At 38.4% G+C, this 20,462-nt stretch overlaps 1 protein-coding gene across 50 annotated transcripts in view; it reads right to left on the bottom strand.

Annotated features, from left to right (window-relative positions):
* Positions 1–20,462, bottom strand: part of EIF4G3 (eukaryotic translation initiation factor 4 gamma 3) — a 319,678-nt gene that overhangs the window by 101,594 nt on the left and 197,622 nt on the right. For all 50 annotated transcript variants that reach the window (XR_011534615.1, XM_070599696.1, XM_070599791.1 and 47 more), the window contains one exon: positions 19,192–20,031. Coding sequence is in view for 49 of the 50 variants with exons in the window: in XM_070599696.1 (XP_070455797.1) it covers positions 19,192–20,031 (840 nt within the window). In the remaining variant the exon portion in view is untranslated. The remainder of the gene's footprint in view (positions 1–19,191; positions 20,032–20,462) is intronic.

The following is a 20,462-nucleotide window of genomic DNA, read 5'->3' as shown; positions in this document are numbered from 1 at the left end:
CAGAGGACAGTCCATTTGCAATTCTATCAGTAGTGAGAATAAAGATGATTCCAAAGAGACCATTGGCATATTTTATAGGCCTCTGTATTATATTTTACTATTCTTTCTAGTATCTTAGACACTTTTTGCATTTTAATAAATGCTTTGTGCCACTTCTACCATAATCAAAATAAATCTAGTACAGATGAAAAAATGTCAATCACTACAGCACAAAATATACAATTTAATTAGAGAATGGACTAGAACACTGGTAATCTCTCTACTCAATTCTTTTCATCTCTAAATATAACACTACAGCTCGTGGCCTTGAATACATAAACCCTGATTTAAAAAAAGAAACAAAAAACCGGGGCCAGCCCAGTGGCACAGCAGTTAAGTTTGCGTGCTCTGCTCTGGTGGCCTAGGGTTTGCTGGTTTGGATCCTGGGCACAGACCTATGCACCGCTTATCAAGCCATGCTGTGGCAGGTGTCCCACATATAAAGTAGAGGAAGATGGGCACGGATGTTAGCTCAGAGCCAGTCTTCTTTAGCAAAAAGAGGAGGATTGGCAGCGGATGTTAGCTTAGGGCTAATCTTCCTCAAAAAAAAAAAAAGAAGGAAAATAAACCAAACCCTTTCAATCATCAGTGAATCCACACTGCCAGTGCTTTGCAAACTGCAGAGAAGTCTACTAGAACCTTAATCTGCAGGAACTGCTATGAGTAATAAAACACACTTTTTTTTGAGGAAGAGCAGCCCTGAGCTAACTGCTGCCAATCCTCATCTTTTTGCTGAGGAAGACTGGCCCTGAGCTAACATCCACGCCCACCTTCCTCTACTTTATATGTGGGATGCCTACCACAGCATGGCGTGCCAAGCGGTGCCATGTCCGCACCTGGGAGCCAAAGCGGTGAACCCTGGGCCGCCAAAGCAGAACGTGGGAACTTAACCCCTGCGTCACTGGGCTGGCCCCTAACAAATCTTATCACTTCTCTGTTCATGTCTTTGTCTTACTCATCCCTATATTTATACGTCTGTCTCTCTAGTAGATGATCAAGTTCCCAGTGAAAAGTCATCTCTGAGTCCCAGAGGTCAGAAGAAAGCCTGCTAGATAGTAGGTACAAATTAATATTGCCTTAACAAATGAAACCAATCAATTAATCAATTTAATTCTGGACTTTCTACCAAAAATAATTAAGTATGGATATATCAAATTCTCTCTTGGCACATTATAAAGCTCCATCTTTAGGCTACCCATGTTTCTTGGTTTTCCATGATAGTTCTTTTTCTTTTTTTCCTTTTTCTCCCCAAAGCCCCCCGGTACATAGTTGTATACTCTTTGTTGTGGGTCCTTCTAGTTGTGGCATGTGGGACGCTGCCTCAGCGTGGTTTGATGAGCAGTGCCATGTCCGCGCCCAGGATTCGAACCAACGAAACACTGGGCCGCCTGCAGCGGAGCGCACGAACTTAACCACTCGGCCACGGAGCCAGCCCCTCATGATAGCTCTTAATTTGAATATTCTTCCCTAAGTCCCAAAATATGGATCAAAACATGTAGTCAAAAATATTTTAAGTTACAATTCATCTAAAAATAAATTTGAATTTGAGAGGAGAGCTATAGTCTATTATTGAAATGTGAAGAAAAAAACACCAGCATCTATCTATTCCAACTACAGTTGCTCAAATGTTTGTTGAATTGAATAGTACTAAGTTTTAATACCAAACAAGTGAAATTTTTTTCCTCCCCATAGGCCCAGTACATAGTTATATATCCTAGTTGCATGTCATTCTACTTCTTCTATGTGGGATGCTGCCACAGCATGGCTTGATGAGTGGTGTGTAGGTCCATACCCAGGATCCGAACCGGCCAACCTCGCACCGCCGAAACAGAGCACATTAATTTAACCACTCAGCCATGGGGCCGGCCTCCAAACAAACGAAATTTTTAAGCATTCTACTTTTATGGAAAATTGACCTGATACAAATGGTATCAGGAATTTACACAGAAAACAAACTTCTGAGAAATACTTCCATTCCTTTCATTCATATTACTGAACAATGGTAATTAATGTTAATAACAAATGAGGCATTATAGGGTCTTGAAGAATATCAGGAATTATCAAAAATAGACTAGGGGCTGGCCCCGTGGCCGAGTGGTTAAGTTTGCGCGCTCCGCTGCAGGCGGCCCAGTGTTTCGTTGGTTCGAATCCTGGGTGTGGACATGGCACTACTCATCAAACCACGCTGAGGCAGTGTCCCACATGCCACAACTAGAAGGCCCCACAACGAAGAATATACAACTATGTACCGGGGAGCTTTGGGGAGAAAAAGGAAAAAAAAAAATTAAAAAAAAAATAGACTGGTAACTACATTTTCAAATTTGACAATCCATGTTTCATATAAGATAATTCTCATTTAAATTAGACTCAAAAAACTTAGCTGCAAAATTTATAATAAAACTTGTTTTTGGTCATAATTATGACAAAAGAAATTCATATTCATGGGCCAAAAAAAAAAAATCAGAACAAATGAAGAAAAAATGAAAAAGTCTTCTCCTTCTCATCTTGTTCCCTGGTCTCTTTCTCCAGAGGAAACCATTACTAACTATTTCTTACTTATACTCACCTAAAATACTGGTGTATATGCAATCAAATATGCACATGTGTACTATAGGTGTGAATGTGCATACTGCCATTTCACTTTTTTCATACTATAAATATATTTTGCACCTTGACATGGCTTTAAAATTCGACCCCATGTATAACATGTATATGAAAGCTATGCTTAGGGTTATAATATGATTTAATAATGTGATTTGTGAAATTTATGATATACATATTTTTTTTTGGTAAGGAAGATTGGCCCTGAGCTAAAACCTGTGCCAATCTTCCTCTATTTTGTATGTGGGATGCCACCACAGCATGGCTTGATGAGCAGTGTATAGGTCCATGCCTGGGATCCAAACCCACAAACCCCAGCCCGCCAAAGTGGAGCATGCAAACTTAACCATTAGGCCACGGGGCTGGCCCCTGTGAAATATTTTAATATGTGCGGTATCACATTTCAAAAGGAGCGTCTCCCTATACAGTCAGATATACTGATCTAAATATTTCAAATATCACTCAAATCTTGTTTGAATTCTATGTTAAAAATAACAACTAATAATTACTAATTTAAATTATGACGGCTCTGGGACTCCTGAGTAATTGTTGAAAGACTGACAACTATTAATGATGGTATTGTGTTATAAAACTCTAACAGTTTTCAGATGTTATCAAGTATCTCACCGAATACTGAACACTGTCACATAAACAATGACTTCTATTTTTACTTTTTAAATGGTGCACTAGGTACTAAGGTGCAGCCTAGGTTACATGCACGGATTCTGAATCAGTAGGAACTTGGGGGAGAGGTATTAACTAATGGACTGGGGATGACACCTTCTGTGCTTTTGCTGTCCCTTATTAGCTATTTAAGGTGAGTATATTTGACTTTGAATCTCTGTTATCATCAACCTGTTCAACTGTTAAGTGAATATTATACTCATGCCCAATATAAAATATCTTACTTTGCAAGAATTATTTTAAATGATTTTAAATTTTGATTGTTGAAGTTTACGATTCATTTACAAGATACTCAGTTTAACACCAGAGGCACTACGCAGAGAAGTGGTTATATGCTGTGGCTGTGGAGCTGAGTGTGAATGATGGCTCTACCACTCACTAACTATATAACCTTCAGCAAGTATTATCTCCTCTGTGCCTCTGTTGCCTCTTCTGTAAAACAAAACATTAGCGCTGTTATGAGAGTTAAAGAAGATAACACAACAATGCCTGATAAAGAGTAAGCACTTAATCAATGATAGCTATTAATATTAAATTCAAGAAATTTTTACGACTAGGGTAGTATGGCTTACTTTAAACATACCTGTTAGCAGGATATCATAAAAGAAAAAAAATCAAGAACAAACCGACACTAACAAAAACCTATTCATTTGCTTGAATGAGTAAACAAATGTTTAATACAAGCTCTGTGGAGATAATAAATCAGAGGTTTATTAATCTTAAAGAAGGTATATCAGAGCTAGAGACAGAAAATGTATACATATCAATATTTATAAAGCCCTCTAAGTATTCTGAATCGAGATAATTATATTCAAGTGTTAAGAGCCAAGGAATTATCATAACAGAAAATTTTATGAAGACAGGCACTGAAAGATTTAAATTTTGAGCAGATTCTTTAATATGATCTAGATTAATAAGATAACATCAAGGCAACAAGGTAGGAATCAGCACCTATCAAACAGGTGTAGAGAACTGGCAAAAAAGAAAAAAAGTAAAGCTGGTGAGAGATAATGACTAACAGAGGGTCTTGACAGCTAACCTGAGAGCCTAGATCTTACACTTCTGAAACACCTCTGCCTCTGTATCTCTTGGCCACACACATCCAGAAACAGTATTTTCTCTGGAAGATCTTTTCTGGGAAATACGTTCTGAAAATGCTTCTCAAGAGAAGCCTCAAAGCAGAGAGAACTGTAGTAGCTGAGGTAATGAGAGTCTATGACATGAACTATAAAGGAAAGGGCGTCGAACAGATGGATAGATAAAGGAATGGGATGGACAGCTGGAAGGACAAGAAAGCCCTGAAAGGATCCTGAGTAGAAGGTGTAGCAGGACTTAGAAAGGGTGGCCCAACTGAGGCAAAAAGATACAAGAACTAAGTTACATACAAAGGAAATGCAGAAGCATTACTTCTAAAACACGGATGCCTTATGTGTTTCAACCACAAATAACGACCTTGCTTTCCCAGCCCAGCCAGGTGCTCCCTATTTGTGACATCAAACAATGCCCCTAGAATGTTTACTATAGTGGTGCATGTACTATCTAGCTGAGAACACCCTCTCAAGTTCAGGTAAGATGTATCTAGTAAAATACTAAGAAAGAATAAAAATAATACATAGTTCAGGCATAAAATACATGAAAAGACAATGTGGTTTTTGGTTGTACCCCGACAGTCCTCTGTCTGGTACTGTGGATTGTGGTGTTTTTGTTGAAACCTACTTCCTAAATTTCTAAACTATAACTTCTCTAACCTGATTAATTTCCATCTGTAGGATTTTTAGCATTAAGTTCTCAGGCTGATGCCTCTGATAGATTCTTATATAGATGCTGGTAGCACAACCACTTGCAGTCCTATTTATTTTTTTAAAATAACAGTTTATTGAGACATAATTCACATACTATAAAAGTCATCTTTTTAAAGTGGTTTATACCGCTTTAAATTCAGTTACAATTCAGTGAATTATAGCATATTCACAGAGTTGAGCAACCATCACCACTAACTTTAGAATATTTTCATCACCCTCAAAAGAAATCCTATACTCATTGGCACTCATTCTCTACCCTCTCTTCCCCAGCCCCTAGACCACTAATCTACCTTCTATCGCAAAGGCTTTGCCTGTCCTGGACATTTCACAGAAATGGAATGATACACCATGTGTTCTTTTGTGACTTTTTCACTTAGGATGTTTCCAAAGTTCATCCATGTTGTAGCACGTATCAGTACTTCATTCCTTTCCATGGCTGAATAATATTCCATATTTTACACACACATTTTCTTTATCCATTCATCAGTTGGTGGACATTTGGGTTGTTTCCACTTTTTTGGCTGTCTTATTCATTTTTTCTCCATTCCTTTCGGTTTTCTCCTTGCCTTTCTTCCTAATTTTCTACTCCTGACCTATTAACAGGAAGTTAATAATGTTATTACTAGCCTGTACTTTAATGGACACGTTAAGGTTTTCAATGGTACAGACTCTCCTTAAAATTCACTGTTCTAGGCAGACCTTCTCTCTTTCAAATGATGGCACAGGTCTCCTTGAGATGTGTTTGACCCCTGTGAAGATTAAATGACATAAGAGGTACAAATGCCTTTACTCAAAGTTATACATGCATGGGGACTACTCTAAGGGATTTTCTACCATCTCATGCCCAGGATGTAACTAAGAGCTTTTTGGAGGATATTGAGCTTCTCTTCTGTGGAACATAAATTCCTAAGGGCAGAGATCACAATACCCATTTATTCCGTGTATATTAGTACAGTTTGTAGGGAATATTTGGGCCCTTAATATTAGTTGAAAAATAGAAGTATTAATAATATTTAACATTTATAGAGTGCTTCCTGTGTGTCACTGTGCTAAGTACTTTACATAAACCACATTTCATCTTCATTGTAACTTTATGAAGCAAATACTATCATTATCTTCATTTTTTGGATGAGAAAAAAGACTCAGAGAGGTTACGAAACTCACCCAAAGTCAAAGAGACAGACAAGGGGAAAGGCTAAGACTCAGGAGTGTCTGACTCTTTTGCCTTGATCTTGATTACTACACTTTACTGCTAGTGTTTAGATTAACCAAATACATGAAAAGTTACATTCAGACCCTATGTATATATACTCAGAAGATTGCTGCTATAACTAAATATAAGAAGATCTTATAGTAAAAAGCGAGACTCTTAGAATTTATCTAGAAGGTGAATGCCCCCCACTGCCACCCAATACTCTAAAGGTCTAAGCAGAAATATGAAAGAGGAGTGACAAGGTCAGATCTATATTTTAAAGAGATGACTGGTTGGTGGAGAATGAACTTGAAGGTGGGCAAAACTGGAGCCAGGGAAATGAGAAGCATCCACACCAAAGTGCAGATCTAAGGTAGCAGTAGAAGAAAATGAAGAGGAGGGGACAGATTCAACCACCATATCAGGTAAACTCAGAGAACCTTGTTAAATGACTGTATTTGAAAGAAGAGTGACTCAAGGGAGAAGTCCTTCAACAGCGGGCTCAGGATTTTAGCTTAATTAAAGCAAGTGCCACTAACTGAGATAAAGGAACTGGCGTAGAGGAACAGGTGGTTATTTTGGTATTAGACATGATGTATCTGAGATGACTCTGGGATTTTCCAGTGGGGATTTTTGGCAGGCAATTGGAAATCTAAGATTGAAGCTCAGAAGAGAAGTTGGGATGGAGATAAAAATTGGGAAGACATTAGCATATCCCACTGAAAGCCATCTACTGTTAGAGTAGATGAAATCACCAATGAAAAATGTGTTGAACAGTAACAGAATTAGAACATGATCCAAATATGAGGGAATTTTTTTGGGTGATGGAACTGTTCTATAATTTGACTATGGTGGTGATTACATGACTGTCAGAATTCACAGAAATGAATGTTAAAAAGAGTGAATTTTACTGCATGTAAACTATACCCTAGAAATCTAACAAAGAAAAAAAGGAGAGAGCAATCAGTAGTGTTAAATGCAGTAAAAAAGACCAATAAGAAAAACTCACATCCAGTGGAGATCCTGCTGAGGGAAGGTCAACTAGCACGTTGGAAGCATAAATCAGATTATACTAGTTGAATAGTGAACAGGGTGCAAGAGGAAATGGTAGACTACTCCTGAGTAGTTTGGGTGAAACGAAGAGCAACAAGTTTAAATGGCAGGTAAATGGACAGGGAGGACTGAGAGAACGTTTTGGTATGAGAGAGACTTCAGCATATTGATAATGAGAAAGAAGTCCGTGGAGAGGCAGTGAGTACATGTGAGATTGCAAGGGACAACTAATAGAGATCAATCAAAGTTCAGATAGAGACAGGTTTGCAGCTCCAACAGAAGGCTGAAAAAGGTATATTCAATGCACTCGATTTTCTAAATAAAGAGACACAAGGTCATCTGCTGAGGGTGAGGAGGGTTGGGCTGAGGACAGGATTTTAGAAGAGGAAGGTCATAAAAGGAATGGTTGGGGGTGGAGAGCGCAAACCTGTAGAGCCACTTGCATTCACAGTGGTATGACCCAGCAGTGCTCTGCCTATCGGAACTGAAGAACAGAGAAGATGGGGTATAGCGCTGTTTCTCAAAAGGAAAAAGGGATAGGAAAAAAATCACAGATTTTGGTAAGAGGATATCTCAGATAATCATCCTTCTGCATCTTTGCTCAAATCTCATCTTCTGTTAAGGCCCACAACTCTGATCATGTTATTTAAATACTACAACCTGCTGCCCCTCCAGCATTCCTTACCCTGCTTGGTTATTTCTATCCAATTTAAACTTTCTAACGTACGACTACGGTAGGATCTTTGGCTTCTTCATTCATGAATCTCAAGTGGCCAGAACAATGACTGACTCATAGCAGACTTTCATTAACCATTGTGCTTCAAGGGGGTGGGCTTTCACATCTCTCTTTGAAACTGCACAAGGGTATAATCCCTAAATTATTAAAATATTAAAAGAATTTTCTAGAAATTCAATAGAAATTGAACTTTAGATCAATGTGGAAAGCATGTTAGAAAGAATAATAGAAACGGGAGGTAAATGAAGGTTTGGGTTGTAACTCTTCCTGTGACCCTGAGAAACCCAATTTGTTACTCAATCGCTTATTTTTGTTACCAGCAAAACAGCAAAATAGGAATAATGGTATGCCAGGGAAGGGTGTGGACATGGCACCGCTTGGCACACCATTCTGTGATAGGCATCCCACATATAAAAGTAGAGGAAGATGGGCATGAACGTTAGCTCAGAGCCAATCGTCCTAAAAAAAAAAAGAAAGAAAGAAAGACAGACAATGGAGAAAAGACATATACTGAAGGAAATGCATTTTGGACACTTTTCTGCAGTAGTTGGGAAAATTGTCTTGTTAAAGATATTGGAAACAGGTCTCCAGACTACTGTGTGCACAGTGAAGACGGACATCAGAGAGGGGGAAAGCTTTGAGCAAGGCTGGGTTTTCCTGAAGACAGCTTTCTCTCGCCTGAGAAGGAACAGCATTCCCCTAAGCTGTCGGGATTGCCCTGTCTAGAAGCAGGTTTCCTTGGGAGGCAGATTAATTACCAGAGACGGGAAAAAGCGCGCTAAACTGTGAATGAAGAATCTATGTCTGTCCATGAAAATACGTATGACTAAGTTAAATTAATATCCAATGAATGAAATTTCAAGGCTCATGTTGCAAAGAAAGCAACTACTATAAATAGTGAGGAAGCGTATACCATATGAAGAGGCAAGGAGCAACTGTGCAAGGTGATTGCCAGAAGACTCGGCATCTAAGCCTGTTAGCAAACTCCACCATCAGGTGTCTGGGCTCATTCTGCAGCATATGAAAGACAGAATTGGACCCAGCACCAGGAATCTCCAGAATATGATTAAGATTTCACTGAGGAAGATAACATGAAAGTAGGAATGACACGGCAGAAATGTACTCTTTAGACAGCCTTGTTGAAAATATTTTTTACAAAAAGGTGGAGAAAACCCATAATTTTAATTTACTTATTCCCAAGGATCATTCAGACTCAAACCTCTGAAAAAGAGAGCTGAGTCCTTGCTTTAAGGATTGCTCTGCTGGTTTTGATAAATGACATGGAACCAGGAACATATAAGAAGTGCTGTTCCCAAGGCTCCAGAACATATTTCTCTAGAGAAATATAAGAAGTTAAATTGTAGGGGTGCACATTAGAGGGGGATTAGGCTTGTGGGACGCTCAAACCGCTGGTAACCTATTCTTGGTCCCAGCAACTAAATCTTCCAGGGATATTTCAAGTACTTCTTAGGAGTGTAAGTTGAGCAAAGATAAGAATTTCAAATTCCCTATCGCTGCTGCTGACCTTCAGACTATGGTTTTCAAATGAGTGTTTTCTCAGGTTAGCCTAACCAAACTGAAAGACTTTTATTTCTCTGGTTTGACGCTTACTTTTAACGTATGCTCCTTTTATACAGAAGTAAATCAAAACCAAAAGAGAAAAGAGCAATTTGATTGGCTGTATGCATCAGTATTTTATTAGCGTCTGCCAAAACTTACAATCAGATCTCCATTTGAGAAATAAATCTCTCATCTTGCAACCCAAGAATTTGAAAACCATCCCTCCACCTTAGCTGAGCTTACCAGGATATAAGGGAAACTCCTGGAAGCCACGTCAACAAGATCAGTTGCTGCGACTCCTGTAGCTACTACACTACTGGGGCTGCGGGATGCTGTGCTAGTCTCTACACCCAAGGAGTTTACATTTTAACACCCTTGTGGGAGATAGATCTTGGAGCCCTGCAAAGTGAGGATTTAGAACTGAGATTCTCACAAAAAAGCCCTGAGACCCCTAACAGAGTGACAGCCTTAGTGAAAAGGTAGCGAAACAATAAAACTGAACAAAATAAACCAGTGAACCAACACAGAGCGATGAAAAGGAAGGAGGTTTGGTTTCAGCTGGGTGGACAGGGACTGCTGTCATCCTGAAAATTACTATCCACAAGGAACGCCTCCACATTTTGTTTAGGGTATAAAAGTAGGTTTAGAAGATTAGACTCAATTAAGTTCCAGCTAATGCTTTCCCCAGGACATGTGGTAGATACAGTAAGTACAAACCTGCTTTGGGAGGACTTGCCCTCAGTCTATATCCAGGAAAGTTGAGCTGAAGATGAGTTCATAAAACAGATTTATAGAATATACAAAGAAACAATGTACTTTGAGCAAGAGCCTGAAGACAAAATAGAAAGATTAGAAACCTCCTTCCACCCAAAGAATTTCAAATAGTTTTATAACAAAGAGATAAAAAAAGAAAAAGAAAAATCACTACTATTGTAAAAAGGGGAAAAGTTCATGTTACACAGTATATGCATTCAGGAAATTGTACAAAATGAATTTGTGGATGATGTTTTTCCGCAAATTCTAAAATTCTCTTCTCTTCCATACCAAGTATACAAAAACCAGAATAAAAATTCCTAAGACTTCAAGAAATCATCAACTAATACAGATTTTTGCACATTTAATTATTAAAGTGATTATACTAATCAAGTAATGATTCAAGTAAAAAGTGTGGCCAATCTCTGAAGCTTTTCAGAGTACACTGCAGACAAACACACACAATTCTCAGTTTATAAGGCTTGTTCTTCAACATTTAAGCATCCAGAAATGCTACATTTTGCTCCAGTCAGAAGTATGATCTAGAACAGTTCTGTGTATTTTTATGCATCACACCTGTCAGGAGCAAATGGTTTCTGAAGCCATCTTTAAAGTGTTTCATCCACAGGAAGAGACAGTAAGAACTTTTCAAAAGTCAACAACAAAAAGACTGATACCCAAACCAAATTGTTATGATTTAATAACCCCTCAAATTAAACAAGGTATAGTAAGTAACAAAGTGCAAATAAGATTGTAGTCATTAAGAACATGACAACTTCACATAGATATATCTAAAAAAAAAATGCTGATAATTTAAATTTTCATTGTTAACTTTTGTGGCAATAACATTAAAAATACTTATACAGAAATGAGAGAGTCAGGAAAGTTTCTGGTAGCCTTATAATTTAAAAAATGTGAGAGTTACATGGGTTCTTGAGGTTCACTTACTTTGCATTTTGAAGAGTGTAAAATAAAAAGGGAAATTCCAGAACTTTAAGTTCCTTTAAAATACATTTATAGGTTAAAAATATCATGAAACCACAAAAATGCCAAGACACTTTACTTCCCGACATCACCAACCTCTACCTCATCCCTAATCATGCAAAAGACAGCTCCTTCTTTTCTAGCTATCCCACTTATCTCTGGGCCCTGTCTCACAATATCAGGTCACCTATGTGACAAACTGCTGAAAAGGAGGAGGAATGCCCGGGATGAGTGGAAGTATACTTGGGTACAGGGCCTTACTTTACACTTATTTCAGCTCTGAGGTATGGTTTGCATCTTTGACTTGTATTTCTTATGATTGCTTTGTTTTTCTTCTGTTATTTGTTTTGATTTTTTTAAACATTTACCTTTAATAGCAGCTCCTGTTTTTGGAATTACTGCATCACTAGTTGTTGAAATGACAACTCACAGGTGGGTAAATGAAAGGAAACAATGAAGGGTCAAAGAAATTAGTGTTCTCAAACAAACAAGTGTTCTTTACAGTGCATTCACCTATAGCCACACCAAAACTAAGATTGTTTTTTCAAAGAATGACTGACAAAAAAAAGCCCCAGGTCGGCCGTGCAACTGGGGGATCATCCAGGACTCCTGCCGCTGATTCAGTGGAGACCTGCTGACGGGGGGAAAGCTTCCGTCCGCGGGGACCCTATAAATCAAGGGCCTTGGGAGACCAGAGAACAGAACTGATCTGAACCCAGACCGGCGCGTGTAACAGGCCCTCCCCGCCATCAAAGCCAGTGGGCCCAGCCATCTTGCACCAAGGCGGAGAGCTAACATGCCACTCTCGACCCCCATCTAGTGGCGACAGGCTGTAACTGCAACTGAATTCTACCACCATGAGAAAAAACCGCTCCTTTACCATCCAGCAATTTATAAAAGCCCCAGAACAGAAGGAAAACAATAAAAACACAGAATTAAGTCCTGAGGACTTGGAATTAGGTAAACTAACTGATAATGAATTCAGAGCAGCTATAATCAAAAAACTCAATGAGGTAGGGAGAAAGACAGAGAAACAAGCTGAGTTCTGGAGTTACTTCACAAAAGAGATTGAAATCACAAAGAAGAATCAAAGAGAATTACTTGAGATGAAAAACACAATGGACCAGATAAAACAGAATACGGATTCCCTGAATGCCCGTGTAGACAACACAGAGGAGAAAATTAGCGTAATCGAAGATAGACAGGCTGAATGGCACCAGACAGAGGAAGACAGAGAACTAAGAATTAAAAAAAATGAGGAAAATCTCCAAGAGATAATGGATTCAATGAGGAGTAAGAACATAAGGATCATAGGAATTCCCGAGAATATGGAAAAGGAAAATGGAGCAGAAAGTGTGCTTAACGAAATTATTGAAGAGAACTTCCCAAATCTAGGGATCAACGGAGAAAGGTGTGTAGAGGAGGATTTTAGCTCTCCTAGATTTGTCAATGTAAAAAGACCCACCGCAAGGCACATAATAGTAAAGTTGGCAAATAGGAATGATAAGGAAAGAATACTCAGGGAAGTAAGAAAAAAAAAAAAGAGAATAACCTATAAAGGAGCCCCTATCAGACTGTCAGCGGATTTCTCTACAGAAAGCCTACAAGCTAGGAGAGAATGGAGTGATATATTCAAACCTTTAAAGGATAAAAACCTTCAGCCAAGAATACTCTATCCAGCAAGAATTTCCTTCAGATATGAGGGAGAAATTAAATCTTTTCCAGACAAACAAAAGTTAAGGGAATTTGTAACTAAAAGCCCTCCATTACAAGAAATCCTCAAGAAGGCTCTCATACTTGAAAAAAAGAAAAAAGGGAGAAAGGGGACACAATCCACAGACTAGGGAGACCGATGGATAGAACCAGAACAGGATAGCAAATATTCAACTATAGCATTAGGGTAAAAATAAGGAAACTATCAAAACAAGGACGAGCTTAGCACTCTAACTACAAATTCATCACACGAGTTGGAATAACAAATGAAAATAATTATTTAGGAGGGGAAGAGCAAAGGGTCTAAATCAGTATTGGTCGAGTAAGTAAGACACCACCAGAGAACAGACTATATTATACACGAGATTCTAAATACAAACTTCAAGGTAGACACTAAAATAAAGTACAGAACAGAGTCACAAATCATAGATAAGGAAAAATCTAAGAAACCCAGCAAGAGAAACTGCAGTATTAAATGGGTAATCTAAAGCACACAGGAAAAGAAACGCAGGAAAACAAGATAATGAGTGACAGATTGACAGCATTAAGTCCACATGCATCAATAATCACTCTCAATGTGAACGGATTGAACTCTCCAATAAAAAGACACAGAGTGGCAAAATGGATTAAAGAACACGATCCAACAATTTGTTGCCTCCAGGAAACACACCTCAGCCCCAAGGACAAAGACAAACTCAGGGTGAAGGGGTGGAGGGCAATACTTCAAGCAAATAGCAAGGAAAAAAAGGCAGGTGTTGCAATTCTCATATCAGACCAAGTGGATTTCAAAGTAAGACAGGTAAAGAGAGACACAGAGGGGCAATATATAATGATCAAAGGGACACTTCATCAAGAAGAAATAATGCTTATAAATATCTATGCACCCAACACAGGAGCACCAAGATTCATAAAGCAACTATTAACAGACCCAAAGGAAGATGTTAAAAACAACACAATAATAGTAGGGGACCTCAACACCCCACTCACATCAATGGACAGATCATCCAGACAGAAAATCAACAAGGAAATAGTGGAGCTGAATGAAAAACTAAAACAATTGGACTTAATAGACACATATAGATCACTCCACCCTGAAGGAGCCGAATACACATTCTTCTCAAGTGCACATGGAACATTCTCTAGTATAGACCATATGTTGGGAAACAAGGCAAGCCTCTACAAATTTAAAAAAATTGAAATAATAACAAGCATCTTCTCAGATCATAGTGCTATAAGGCTAGAAATTAATTACAAGAAAAAAACTGAGAAAGGCACAAAGATGTGGAGACTAAACAACACACTACTGAACAAGCAACGGATCATTGAAGAAATTAAAGAAGAAATCAAAAAATAACCTGGAAACAAATGAAAATGATAGCATGCCATACCAACTCATATGGGTTACAGCAAAAGCTGTATTAAGAGGAAAATGCATCGCAATACAGGCACATCTTAACAAACAAGAAAAATCCCAAATAAGCAACCTTAAAGCACACCTAACTGAAGTAGAGAAAAAAGAACAAATGAAGCCCAAAGTCAGCAGAAGGAGAGAAATAATAAAAATCAGAGCAGAAATAAATACTATTGAAACAAAAAAGGCAGTAGAAAGGATCAATGAGACAAAGAGCCGGTTTTTTGAGAAGATAAATAAAATTGACAAAGCACTAGCCAGACTTACAAAGAAAAAAAGGGAGAAAGCTCAAATAAACAAAATCAGAAATGAGCAAGGAGAAATAACAACAGACTCTGCAGAAATACAACAGATTATAAGAGAATACTACAAAAAACTATATGCCAACAAAATGGATAACCTAGAGGAAATGGATAAATTCTTGGACTCCTACAATCTCCCAAAGCTCACTCAAGAAGAGGCAGACAATTTGAACAGACCAATCACAAGGAAAGAGATTGAAACAGCAATCAAAAACATCCCAAAGAATAAAACCCCAGGACCAGATGGCTTTCCTGGGGAATTCTACCAAACTTGCAGACAGGATTTAATACCTATCCTTTTCAAGCTATTCCAAAAAATTAGGGAAGCTGGAACACTTCCTAACACATTCTATGAGGCCAACATCACGCTGATACCAAAACCTGACAAGGACACCACGAAAAAAGAGAACTACAGGCCAATATCACTGATGAACATAGATGCAAAAATTCTAAACAAAATTTTGGTAACCAGAATTCAGCAATTCATCAAAAGAGTCATACATCATGATCAGGTGGGATTCATACCAGGGACACAGGGATGGTTCATCATCCGCAAATCAATCAGCATGATACACCACATCAACAAACTGAGGAATAAAAACCACATGATCATCTCAACAGATGCAGAGAAGGCATTTGACAAGATCCAACAGCCATTTATGATAAAAACTAGCAACAAAATGGGCATAGAAGGAAACTACCTCAACATGATAAAGGCCATATATGAGAAACCCACAGCCAACATCATACTCAATGGGCAAAAACTGAACCCCATCCCCCTGAAAACAGGAACAAGACAAGGATGCCCTCTATCACCACTCTTATTTAACATAGTACTGGAGGTCCTGGCCAGAGCGATCAGGCAAGAAAAAGGAATAAAAGGAATCCAAATAGGGAGGGAAGAAGTGAAACTCTCGCTGTTTGCAGACGACATGATCTTATATATAGAAAACCCCAAAGAATCGATTGGAAAACTCTTAGAAGTAATCAACAACTACAGCAAAGTTGCAGGGTATAAAATCAATTTGCATAAATCAGTAGCATTTCTATACTCCAGTAATGAACCAACAGAAAAAGAACTCAAGAATACAATACAATTCACAATTGCAACAAAAAGAATAAAATACCTTGGGGTAAATTTAACTGAGGAAATGAAGGACCTATACAATGAAAATTACAAGGCCTTTCTGAGAGAATTGGATGATGACATAAGGAGATGGAAAGACATTCCATGTACATGGATTGGAAGAATAAACATAGTTAAAATGTCCGTTCTACCTAAAGCAATCTACAGATTCAACGCCATCCCAATCAGAATCCCAAAGACATTCTTTACAGAATTAGAACAAAGAATCCTCAAATTCATATGGGGCAACAAAAGACCCCAAATTTCTAAAGCAATCCTGAGAAAAAAGAACAAAACGGGAGGCGTCACAATCCCTGACTTCAAAACATACTACAAAGCTACAGTAATCAAAACAGCATGGTACTGGTACAAAAACAGGTGCACAGATCAATGGAACAGAATTGAAGGCCCAGAAATAAAACCACACATCTATGGACAGCTTATCTTTGACAAAGGAGCTGAGGGCATACAATGGAGAGAAGAAAGTCTTTTCAACAAATGGTGCTGGGAAAACTGGAAAGCCACATGTAAAAGAATGAAAATCGACCATTCTTTTTCACCATTCACCAAAATAAACTCAAAATGGATTAAAGACCTAAAGGTGAGACCTGAAACCATAAGGTTTCTGGAAGAAAACGCAGTCAGTACACTCTTTGACATCAGCATTAAAAGGATCTTTTCGGACACCATGCCTTCTCAGAGAAGGGAAACAATAGAAAGAATAAACAAATGGGACTTCATCAGATTAAAGAGCTTCTTCAAGGCAAATGAAAACAGGATTGAAACAAAAAAGCAACCCACTAACTGGGAAAAAATATTTGCAAGTCATATATCTGACAAAAGCTTAATATCCTTAATATATAAAGAACTCTCGCAACTCAACCACAAAACATCAAACAACTCAATCAAAAAAATGGGCTGGAGACATGAACAGACATTTCTGCAAAGAAGATATACTGATGGCCAATAGGCACATGAAAAGATGCTCCTCATCGCTGATCATCAGGGAAATGCAAATCAAAACTACACTAAGATATCACCTTACACCCGTTAGACTGACAAAAATATCTAAACTAATAGCAACAAACGTTGGAGAGGTTGCGGAGAAAAAGGAACCCTCATATACTGCTGGTGGGAATGCAAACTGGTGCAGCCACTATGGAAAACAGTATGGAGATTCCTCAAAAAATTAAAAATAGAACTACCATACGATCCAGCCATCCCACTACTGGGTATTTATCCAAAGAGCCTGAAGTCAGCAATCCCAAAAGTCCTGTGCACCCCAATGTTTATTGCAGCACTGTTTACAATAGCCAAGACGTGGAAGCAACCTAAGTGCCCATCAACAGACAAATGGATAAAGAAGATGTGGTACATATATACAATGGAATACTACTCAGCTGCAAAACAGAACAAAATCATTCCATTTGCAATAACATGGATGGACCTTGAGAGAATTATGTTAAGTGAAATAAGCCAGCGAGAGATACCCTATGACCCAGCCATCCCATGACTGGGTATCTATCCTAAGAACCTGATATCAGAATTCTCAAGAGTCCATTGCACCCCTATGTTCATCGCAGCATTATTTACAATAGCCAAGACGTGGAACCAGCCTACATGCCCAGAAACTGATGACTGGATAAAGAAGATGTGGTATATATACACAATGGAATACTACTCAGTCATAAAAAAAGACAAAATTTGCCCATTCACAACAACGTGGATCGACCTCGAGGGTATTACGTTAAGCGAAATAGCCAATCAGAGAAAGACGAACTCTATATGACTCCACTCATAGGTGGAAGTTAGTATATTGATAAGGAGATCAGATCGGTGGTTACCAGGGAAAAGGGGGGGTGGGGGGAGGGCACAAAGGGGGAAGTGGTATACCCACAACATGACTAACAAAAATGTACAACTGAAATCTCACAAGGTTGTAATCTATCATAACATTAAAAAAAAAAAAAAAAAAAAAGCCCCAGGTCATCATCCCACCAAGGAAGAAGGTTCCTAAAATTAACGGCACTATGAATACTAATGCCAACGGAGGCCAGTCTGTTGAGGAAACAGGTGATTTACAAACATGTATGATAAATTTCTCTCTGTCCCAACTGCCGTGCATTGTGTGCTTTTCTGCTCTGGCTCACCATGTTGAACTGGATATTCTACCGACCCAAGGAACCAGACACTTTCCATGGACGTGCAAGAGGAAACTGTCCCAAGAACTGAGTTGAATGGGAAAGTCATATCTTAAAGTAGGAATCAGGTAGTTGATTTCTCAAGCTTCCCATTCAGACAGCTCAAAGTAGATAGTAAATATTGGAGATGGTGACTAAAGCCTCCCCACTGCATATTTAGACCAACTTCTGGGGGAGGAGTCATTTGTCAAATGGCGTAATTCAACCTAACAGGTATACTGAGAGCAAATTATATTGCGTAGGGCAATGTTGCAGGAGATGGGCCATGCCGACTTGTTAAAAGTCACATTTTTATGGGTTGTAGACTCTAGAATAGTTGATAGGCCTTACATAACTTTTGAAAAAATTATAAAAACTCAATGGTTAGTTTCTAAGATCCTAGGTGATGCTACATTAATAAGAAATAATTTTGAATTGGGAAGAATACTTTGATAATACTAATGATAAAATTAATATTACAGGAAAAACGAAAATTTAAAAAATAAAGTGGAAGAGCATTAAACTTATCTGTGAGTTAATCAGAAAGTGCACTTTCATTTTTCAGAACTAGTTATAAACCTTTGACATTCTCATTGCTACTTTCCTAAATCCAAGATTAAAGAAGAGGTCTGGTACAGAGGAGTTCCTTTAAGTTTAGGATTGACTGGGTTTTAAAATTCTGCGAAGACAGGATCAAGGACCATTGACCATGCTAGGTTTAACTGGTTTCCAGCCCCAAAGCAACAAAATTAATCACCGAAGAACAGATTCATATGAACGAGGCAAAAAAAAAATAAAAACAAAAGACACATGTACACTGACATATACCTTGGAGGCATTTTGCATATGTGAAATTTCATTTGCATTTTTAGACAATGGAGTAACTCTTTTGCAGGCTGCACTAAAACACACCATTGAAGAAATCAGACTGGGAATTTCAGCATTCATTTGATGTTTCAAGAAGTCAAGGAAGGTAGTCAACTAAAAAATAACTCAAATACTGCTTCTTTTTCATGTTCAGCAAGCATAAGATAATTAATGGCAGAACAGCTTACCTGGGACAGGGCTCTTTCTTGAACTTAAGTTTTGAGAATCCACAATCTCTTCCATTTGTTCATCTGCTTCTACCTCTATTTTATTCTGAATCTCTGGTGCATCTTCACTAAGGCAAGTTCTTATGTTCTCGTCCTCTTCTAAGACTCTCTGGACTGCGGTGGGAGCACTAGCAGTATTAACATTAGTGGTGGCAGCAGCAATAATGACTGGCGTGAGAGGAGGAGAAACTGGAGGAGTTGGAGGAGATGGAGAAAAGGAAGGAACTGTGGAACGGGTGATGGGAGCTGGGACACACTCCACTTTCATTTCTTCTGGGGGACTTTGCAGAATCTCCAGTTCAAGAGTCAATGGTAATACCTCCTGTTTTACTATTTCCACAATGCTCTCCGTGGCTGGTAGTTTCTCACTAACTCCATTCATTTCATTAATTAGGTTAGTACTAACAATCAGTGGACTATCATTAGGTGCTACACTACAAGATTTCTTGCATATATCATCATCAATTATGTCTGTTGGTGAAGGATCTGATGTTTCTGTGCAAGATGCGGGGCTGGGTACAGGAATTGTGTCTTCTTTTGAGGAAGAGAGTTCACATCTATCATCTATAGCAGTGGTGAGTATTGGCTGACTACTAAGAGCAGCAGAGGTTGGGGAAGCAATTGTACTTCGAGCAAGTGGAGAAACAGTGGTAGGTGATGGAGGCAGAGGAAGCTCTGGTATGGATTCCACTGCAGTAGTTTCAGATGTCTGGCCTGCTTGTTCTTTCTTCTCTCCACTAAGAACTAGCCTAAGCACTGGGGAAGGAGACTTTAACACTGGATCTGGTTTTGGCTTCTCTTCTAGGAAAAAAAAAATAAAAGAGTTTTAAGAGTAATTCTTGCATCAGAGATTATATTGTATATTTTAAGCTAATTCTTTTATCTCTTACCATAAATGATGGGCAGCAGAAGAGAGACCAAAATATTATTCTGCCACTTGAAAAGCATGATCATATTGTCTTTTCTAATTACACCCACTATACTTGATCTCCAATACATATAAAGTTTATTTTGGAGTAAGAGAAGGAATCAACTCACTAAATGATTACGTCAAGAATACAACAGAAAAAGTTCATCAAAACTAAAGTTAAACCATTCTTGAGATGACAGTGGGGCTTTTCTTTAAGGTACAGAGACCTTCATTCATCTCTACTGTATCTTGTTCCCTGTAGAAAATTTTTCTACCAAAAATACACCATAGTGGCAGGACAGTTCAAGGGCAAATAACTTGA

This window comes from Equus przewalskii, chromosome 2, assembly GCF_037783145.1.
Source record: "Equus przewalskii isolate Varuska chromosome 2, EquPr2, whole genome shotgun sequence".
In the NCBI taxonomy this organism is placed as follows: Eukaryota; Metazoa; Chordata; class Mammalia; order Perissodactyla; family Equidae; genus Equus; species Equus przewalskii.
Note: the sequence above shows the minus strand (reverse complement) of the source record. Positions and strands in the feature narration are given on the sequence as shown.